The sequence below is a fragment of the Coregonus lavaretus genome (assembly GCF_964263955.1).
Source record: "Coregonus lavaretus genome assembly, chromosome: 23".
Lineage (NCBI taxonomy): Eukaryota > Metazoa > Chordata > Actinopteri > Salmoniformes > Salmonidae > Coregonus > Coregonus lavaretus.
The window spans coordinates 3,315,929-3,325,290 of NC_140010.1; the positions used below are offsets into that span (position 1 = coordinate 3,315,929).

Here is a 9,362-nt window from a genome sequence, read left to right on the forward strand (position 1 = left end):
TCAATAGTTTTGAGAATGACACAAATATTAATTTTCACAAAGTCTGCTGCCTCAGTTTATATGATGGCAATTTGCATATACTCCAGAATGTTATGAAGAGTGATCAGATTAATTGCAATTAATTGCAAAATCCCTCTTTGCCACGAAAATGAACTTAATCCCAAAAAAACATTTCCACTGCAATTCAGCCCTGCCACAAAAGGACCAGCTGACATCATGTCAGTGATTCTCTCGTTAACACATGTGAGAGTGTTGATGAGGACAAGGCTGGAGATCACTCTGTCATGCTGATTGAGTTAGAATAACAGACTGGAAGCTTTAAAAGGAGGGTGGTGCTTGAAATCATTGTTCTTCCTCTGTTAACCATGGTTACCTGCAAGGAAACACGTGCCGTCATCATTGCTTTGCACAAAAAGGGCTTCACAGGCAAGGATATTGCTGCTAGTAAGATTGCACCTAAATCAACCATTTATCGGATCATCAAGAACTTAAAGGAGAGAGGTTCAATTGTTGTGAAGAAGGCTTCAGAGCGCCCAAGAAAGTCCAGCAAGCGCCAGGACCATCTCCTAAAGTTGATTCAGCTGCGGGATCGGGGCACCACCAGTGCAGAGCTTGCTTTGGAATGGCAGCAGGCAGGTGTGAGTGCATTTGCACGCACAGTGAGGCGAAGACTTTTGGAGGATGGCCTGGTGTCAAGAAGGGCAGCGAGGAAGCCACTTCTCTCCAGGAAAAACATCAGGGACAGACTGATATTCTGAAAAAGGTATAGTGTTTGGACTGCTGAGGACTTGGGTAAAGTCATTTTCTCTGATGAATCCCCCTTCCAATTGTTTGGGGCATCCGGAAAACACCTTGTCCAGAGAAGACAAGGTGAGCGCTACCATCAGTCCTGTGTCATGCCAACAGTAAAGCATCCTGAGACCATTCATGTGTGGGGTTGCTTCTCAGCCAAGGGAGTGGGCTTACTCACAATTTTGCCTAAGAACACAGCCATGAATAAAGAATGGTACCAACACATCCTCCGACAGCAACTTTTCCCAACCATCCAAGAACAGTTTGGTGACGACCAATGCCTTTTCCAGCATGATGGAGCACCTTGCCATAAGGCAAAAGTGATAACTAAGTGGCTCGAGGAACAAAACATCGAAATGTTGGGTCCATGGCCAGGAAACTCCCCAAACCTTAGTCCCATTGAGAACTTGTGGTCAATCCTCAAGAGGTGGGTGGACAAACCAAAACCCACAAATTCTGACAAACTCCAAACATTGATTATGCAAGAATGGGCTGCCATCAGTCAGGATGTGGCCCAGAAGTTAATTGACAGCATGTCAGGGCGGATTGCAAAGGTCTTGAAAAAGAAGGGTCAAATATTGACTCTTTGCATAAACTTAATGTAATTGTCAATAAAAGCCTTTGACACTTATGGAATGCTTGTAATTATACTTCAGTATACCATAGTAACATCTGACAAAAATATCTAAAAACACTGAAGCAGCAAACTTTGTGAAGACCAAATACTTGTGTCATTCTCAAAACTTTTGACCACGACTGTATATATGTTGTTGTTTTTTACTGACAAATAAAATCCATCAATCAATCAATCCAAACTATGCAGCGACCAATTGATGAATGGAAAGAGGTATCTTTTACAAAACACCAAAATGTTTAATGAAATTCTGAGATTGTGAAAACAAGCCTTCGATATTGGGTAAGCCTACAAGGTAGGGAGGGATGTATGTTCTGTTTGTCCAGATTGACAGTCTATTTATTGTGGTGTTGAAAACTCAAACCATGATTTTGAAGCGCCCGACGTCAGTATGCTTTGTTTACTGGTTGTGTGGTGCATTGGCACAGAAACCTGTTGGTGGAGAATTCGTTGCATATATTTTATATAATTATAAATATGGCATCAAATTGTTGAAAATCTGATTTCCCCCTAGCTGATCATTGTCTGCAGCCGGCTCTGATTGTAGTGTAATGAAACAGGCAGGGAGTGTGAGCTCGTCTGTGGTGGCACAAAAGCATGCTGAAGTGGCAAAGTCGATATCCACGTTTATAAACACAGGGTCGCTATAGCTTTTGTTATTTTTGGTCGTAAACATTATTTTGAGTTAATTCTATGAGGGGGGAGGGTATTACATTTATTTTACAGTACAAGGGGACGATCATGTGAAAATATTTAAGGGTGGTGCCTTTTTTTTTTATGACACCTTGAGTTGGACCAGCCCCTCCGCCCCCAGTAAATTTCGATCTGTCCCTAACCTATTTCAAAATGGTCATTGTGAGTTTCGAGTGACAAGATCTTCATGACTTTGCTTGCTTTAGGTTTCTCCACATCATGCCCATCATTTAACTAATTAACAATATATATAATTAAGGGGTCCACTTGTCACTGAAGTTGACAGTTTGTATCCCATAATAACCACATGGAAGTATAAACTATCTGGGGCACTTTATAATAACTCCCACGAAATAAAGCATTTATAATAGTTTATTAATCATTTATGAATCATTACTCCAACCATAGTATGTGTAATATAGGCCCTTATAAATCATTTACTAATCATTAGCTAAGCATTTTTGTGTGGCCTCATCTAAAGTGTGAGCTATATATACTTTATAAATACTGTAGCGACCCTGGTGTATAATCGCCGATATCGACTCTGCCACTTGAGCTTGCTTCAGTGTAATGAAACAGGTAGGGGAGTGCGGCGCGAACACCTTAACCTTCTGGCCCATCGACTGTCGATATCCGCGCTTATACACCAGGGTCGCTACAATACTTTATAAATGTAGGGAGTATGGAAAGAGTGCTCTTGAATTTAGATAGTGTAGGGATAGTGCTTTCGAATGTTAGATACACTGAGCCTTTTGCCACGTTTGTGGCAAATGGATGAGAAGAGTTAAAAAGGTGTCAATATTAAAAGTCAGGCCATCTGATCCCAGGTATTTTGCTCACTGTTCCTGATCAATATATTTCACACCTGCCTCCATACAGTCATTGGAAGTGCTATGCCTATTAGGTTCCGTATTGATCATGTGTCGCAGTATATATTGGCTACAGTCGCAGGTACAAACACATTATTCTAGGTTGACAGCTGTCAAACGGTTGACACAACATCTTACAATATCACAGGTGTTTCTCGTGGCTTAGATAAGTACACTTACCCAAGAGTTTCACATTTAAACGCGTAACCTTCTTGCTTTTTTCATTATGAAGTAATTCCTCTGATCTGGTGCGTTTGGGTTGCCTTTGTATACATTGCATTGTGACTTAAATTCCTTACAGACGTATCCGTTGTTACAAACCGCTTCAACAAAACAAAAGTGACTGTCGGCGAGAGGACTATTCGTGCTTGGCGTTTAGAGGATCTTTTAAAGGGCGTGTACTACTCAAAGGCAACATTTTACTACTCATTTTACAGTCAACTCCACTCCTCAGTAAAGCGATAGGCAAGAGCTGGTTACGGTAAGAAGAAAGCATATGTCACGTGTGTTCGCATTTTCACTGCGTGTATAGTACACTAGAATAAAATATCAAAATTTAACAACCCCACTGTGTTACTGTCATGATACTGGCTGCATATGCTATTAGATGGTTATACTCGGTTTAAATCAGCATAATTTTAACCAAGTGTAGTGAAATACAGTACCAGTCAAAAGTTTGGACACACTTACTCATTCAAGGGTTTTTCTTTATTTTTACTATTTTCTACATTGTAGAATAATAGTGAGGACATTTTGTACTGTATCCTAGTATACTACATACACTCAAGTAGCCCTATGCCATCATTCATAACATAAATACAAAATACAATATCCAAATGTAAATGTTTATCATTAATATCATGAATGATGGCGTACTATTTATATGACTCATACTAATGTAGGTATAGAAGAGATGTGATTATTTTCATTATGGACAGCCTCACCTTTGCCTGAGACATCTGTACTTGGATGATATTGATAATAAGACTAGGTTGCCCTCTTGTGGTGAGATTCTAGAAGACATTGTATGCTGGGCCGGTTCCAGGCATAAGCGATTTAAGCGGACTCAATGGGGGGTCTCAATTTACCATTGAGAGTAAGAATAGAAGCCCTAAAATGTTTTGCCGCGAGGTGGGGGACCTCCCAACCAAATCTCACGTAGGGCCCCCGGAAAGGCTAGATTGCATGAAAAGGATATAACCTCCATCATTGCAGGGCTTATTCTAATGGATCTGTATAGCCTCAATCTGATAGCCTCAAAGTCGTCTTCTTACAGTTATGAAATGTGTTATTGTTTTGTTGTACAAATTGAGGTTACAACCCTGCCAGGAGCTACTATACACAACATACCAGTGAATGGTGAGTATGGTGATTATCATATGGAAACCAGAGAGTAAGCCACAGAATGATTCAGACTGAGACAAACAAGGCTAGAGACTTAGCTAGAAGAGGATTGGTTCGCTTCACTCTCAGCTGTCTGCCACTTCCAAGCTCAGCTGAATTCAAAATGGACCCCTAGCCACTATCCCATAGCCACTATCGTATACTAGGGACGTGACAAACGGACAATTTTGCTTAACGGTTAAACGGCCTTTTTTTTTCTCGGTATTCCGCTAAAACGATAAGAACAAATCATAAAATTCCACGTCAATTTACAATGCAGAATAATGGTCATATTACGTATGTTTGACAGCTGGAGCCTGGCAATGAAGTTATCAACTTCAACCCTTTACAGACATAGAACGCAGCTACATTAACATGTCGACAGCGACAATTGATAACTTTTGAGACAATAAAAGAAAAAGTGCCGCATCAGGTCTGCACCTTTTCAGACAGTAGAATTCTTCTCCGCCGTAAAATGTTATGTATTTTTCCCCAGACAACAATAAACGTCGCTGATTGTTGTGCTGCAATGTTGTTGTTTTAATGCTGTTTTTTATTGTATGGTAGCTAGATGTGTATTATTTGTACTAAATGTCTTGGTAAGTCTCGGTATTTAACAAACTTTAAAGTACTTTTTTAGGAGAGTGGTCTGCGTGCAGCTGGAGATGATTTGATTGACGGTTCTGGTTGCCTAGTGAAGAAGCGGCATTCCTTTACAGACAAGTAAAATGTCCGTTCATATCACCAGAGAAGGTTTGGTGTCGGCATTTTAAAAACCGTAGTGTAGCCTACCCTAACAGACAATCAAACATGCCGTAGCCGAGGCGATTTCAAGGGGCCACATCCCAATATGTCTGAAAAGCGTAATCGATACAGGCTACCGTTAGACTACTGTAATTTCATATGAGGCCAAAACAAAGAGTAGGCTACCCTGTGCTCATAAGACTGGCCCTAAAACATCGGTGCCATGAATAGGCTGGGATGTTCTACACTCAACAGACCGAAGACTGAACACACACTTGCATCATTAGCGAAGAGACGGATCAGGCATGCCAGCGCCAGGGAGAGAGAGACAGAGCAGGCAGAAGCGTGCTCATATGTTTTGGTAATGTCTTGTCTTGCATGCCTTGCAAATTCACCAAGTAGCCTCCAATTCGCCTCTTCCTCTCTGATTTTATTTGGATTACACAACTTCCCAAAGCCTTTATAGCCGACACGGAAATCATGTTTTGTGATAACTAACCTGTGATTTTAATTAAGTGGGGGAAAAAAACAAAAAAACATCGTTTTTGGTTAGGGCTTTTTCTTAAAATTAAGGATCCCAAATTCGTTTAAACGTTTGAACGTTTATAGCCACTTCATGTAAATCTAAAAGGATGGGTATAGGCATAAACAATGTAGCAGTAGCTAATCTTCTCTCATCTTTCCCTCTGATAGGCCATATTAGATACACCCAGAGCCTTATATTTAGATAACGCTATGGATACACCTATCCAATTGTGTCAGACCGACAGAAGTGCCCAGCAGTAGGGGCTAGGGGTCAAACAGAGGTGCCCAGCGGTAGGGGCTAGGGGTCAAACAGAGGTGCCCAGCGGTAGGGGCTAGGGGTCAAACAGAGGTGCCCAGCGGTAGGGGCTAGGGGTCAAACAGAGGTGCCCAGCGGTAGGGGCTAGGGGTCAAACAGAGGTGCCCAGCAGTAGGGGATAGGGGTCAAACAGAGGTGCCCAGCGGTAGGGGCTAGGGGTCAAACAGAGGTGCCCAGCAGTAGGGGATAGGGGTCAAACAGAGGTGCCCAGCGGTAGGGGCTAGGGGTCAAACAGAGGTGCCCAGCGGTAGGGGCTAGGGGTCAAACAGAGGTGCCCAGCAGTAGGGGATAGGGGTCAAACAGAGGTGCCCAGCGGTAGGGGATAGGGGTCCATGGGCTGGATTGAAAATAGGGCATAGACGGGCCAGACCCAGGCCACACTTTTTGGCTACATGTGGAATGCAATTAAACCAAAACCTCAGACATATCCTTTTTTAAATCAAAGTGTGCCCTCAGAGAAAAGTTACATTAGTGTTGTTGTGTGGGCAGTTGGTGAAGAATATGGGGGATGATGATGTTCCCATTTCATCCCCACCCCGTGGAACTTATCCCCGTGGAACTTATCCCTGTGGAACTTATCCCTGTGGAACTTATCCCCGTGGAACTTATCCCCGTGGAACTTATCCCCGTGGAACATTTGTATCTATCTGATTTAAATGAGAGCAGTAGGATGGACTGAGATACATACATACTGTACAGACATACATAAAGTCTACTGAAGATGGTTATTGAGAAATAATTGGTGTTGATTCAAATAGGTTATGGCTGTGTATTATATTGTGCTATGAGTCACCATTATGACTAACAGTACAATAGCTGGCTGAAATTATACACCTGTTGTAAACTAATTGGAATGTTGTTGGTCAAGACCATCACGATCAACAGTTGTACATTTTAAATGAATAAAACAATGAAAACAAATCAAACATGTCCTATTCGTGTTGCTTCAGATGGCAATTGTAACCTTTTTTTTTTTAAATGTCTAGATCAATAAATTATTTGATTCATAATAAATATTACCGTGTTTGCCGGTAATCCAATTTGTTTCCATTATGTCAGATTATCTTGTGCCTTTGATAGTACCAAGGAAAGTTATCCGTCCTCTCTCTCTAGTCATCCAATGTGTCCGAAAAATACACTTTTTGTTCCTCCACTCTTTGCCGTGTGCGTAATTACGCGTGCCTCGGATAGCCTAAAATCATTGTTTCTCTCATTGAAAGAGTGCATCTAACATCCTTTAATCAAAACGTGAACAAAGTAAAGGGTAGTTCTGAGGGCAGTTGCTTTTCTTGTGGAATCTTTAAATGGCACTCCTCCCCGCGTGCTGTCGACGAGTGATGTCACTGTCATCATGGACCAGTTTTGGGTTACTCCTTACAATACCATATTTTTTGTTGTTGTGTGAAGTCAATGCTAAATGCATAACATTTATTTGCTACACTTCAGAGTGACTTCATTGTGAACAAATTCTGTAGTGTCACCATCCTATTTATATTCAGAATGTATCGATGTAGATGGATCAGTAAAAAAAAAAACTGAAGTCAGCAGAGCCATAGGTTGTGTTGGGCGGTCAGCGCAACTCTAAACGGAGCCTGCCTACTCAGAATGTCACCCGATGACAAATTATTGGCAGATCATTCTCTGTGCCCAGAATCACGGACGAATCACTGACGATCTCTAGACAAGTGCTGGGCCCTCTGACCCCATTTCCACTTGGAACAGCTGGATGGTTGGAGGTTCGTATTGAACGGCTCGCGTTCTGTCACCAATCACAGACATCTGTTGACCTGAAAAAGATGCCAGACCAGTCTCAGAGCAGAACCTGAGGCTGAAATCCTCCCTGGGTACAGTGGCTGGCAACATGTTTGAAAGAACGCTTGAACAATAGGAAAGGTGGAGCAGGTGACAGACAGCCAAGTTAAATATTTCATAAGGATCTACTGTGTGTTGTTTTTGTCCATTTTAAAGAATAGAGGTTAGGTACGTTTTTTGTTTTCATGCATACAGTGGGGAAAAAAAGTATTTAGTCAGCCACCAATTGTGCAAGTTCTCCCACTTAAAAAGATGAGAGAGGCCTGTAATTTTCATCATAGGTACACGTCAACTATGACAGACAAAATGAGAAAAGAAAATCCAGAAAATCACATTGTAGGATTTTTTATGAATTTATTTGCATATTATGGTGGAAAATAAGTATTTGGTCAATAACAAAAGTTTCTCAATACTTTGTTATATACCCTTTGTTGGCAATGACACAGGTCTTCACAAGGTTTTCACACACTGTTGCTGGTATTCTGGCCCATTCCTCCATGCAGATCTCCTCTAGAGCAGTGATGTTTTGGGGCTGTCGCTGGGCAACACAGACTTTCAACTCCCTCCAAAGATTTTCTATGGGGTTGAGATCTGGAGACTTGCTAGGCCACTCCAGGACCTTGAAATGCTTATTACGAAGCCACTCCTTCGTTGCCCGGGCGGTGTGTTTGGGATCATTGTCATGCTGAAAGACCCAGCCACATTTCATCTTCAATGCCCTTGCTGATGGAAGGAGGTTTTCACTCAAAATCTCACGATACATGGCCCCATTCATTCTTTCCTTTACACGGATCAGTCGTCCTGGTCCCTTTGCAGAAAAACAGCCCCAAAGCATGATGTTTCCACCCCCATGCTTCACAGTAGGTATGGTGTTCTTTGGATGCAACTCAGCATTCTTTGTCCACTCCCAGATGCTTAGCCCATTTCATTCCGATCTCCTCTGCATTTTTGTAGCCATTTGCTACAGCCTGTCAACTATGCCTCTGCCTATCCCTGTTCTCTCCTCTCTGCACAGGCTACACAAACGCACCACACCGCGTGGCTGCTGCCTCTCCAATCTGGTGGTCCCTGCACGCACCACCCACGTGGAGTTCCAGGTCGCAGGCAGCCTCTGGAACTGCCGTTCTGCTGCCAACAAAGCTGACTTCATCCCAGCCTATGCCAACCTCCAGTCCCTCGACTTCCTGGCGCTGACGGAAACATGGATCACCACTGAAAACACCGCTACTCCTACTGCTCTCTCCTCGTCTGACCATGTGTTCTCGCATACCCCGAGAGCATCTGGTCAGAGGGGTGGTGGTACAGGAATCCTCATCTCTCCCAAGTGGACATTCTCAATTTTTCCCCTAACCCATCTGTCTATCTCCTCATTTGAATTCCATGCTGTCACAGTCACTAGCCCATTTAAGCTTAATATCCTTGTCATCTATCGCCCTCCAGGTTCCCTTGGAGAGTTCATCAATGAGCTTGACGCCTTGATAAGTTCCTTCCCTGAGGATGGCTCACCCCTCACAGTTTTGGGGGATTTCAACCTCCCTATGTCCACATTTGACTCATTTCTCTCTGCCTCCTTCTTTCCACTCCTCTCCTCTTT

The 9,362-nt window shown here is 42.6% G+C and overlaps 1 protein-coding gene across 2 annotated transcripts in view; it reads right to left on the minus strand.

Annotated features, from left to right (window-relative positions):
* The window catches only part of LOC311099030 (1-phosphatidylinositol 4,5-bisphosphate phosphodiesterase delta-1-like), a 59,897-nt gene extending 52,901 nt beyond the window's left edge, over nt 1-6,996 (minus strand). Inside the window, exon 1 of one of the 2 annotated variants that reach the window (XM_084139630.1) lies at nt 6,977-6,996. Coding sequence is in view for 1 of the 2 variants with exons in the window: in XM_084139629.1 (XP_083995755.1) it covers nt 3,169-3,268 (100 nt within the window). In the remaining variant the exon portion in view is untranslated. Of the gene's footprint in view, nt 1-3,168; nt 3,372-6,976 lie in introns of those variants that run through there. The other variant, XM_084139629.1, reaches the window with a different exon arrangement.
* Nucleotides 6,997-9,362: the final 2,366 nt, after the last annotated feature.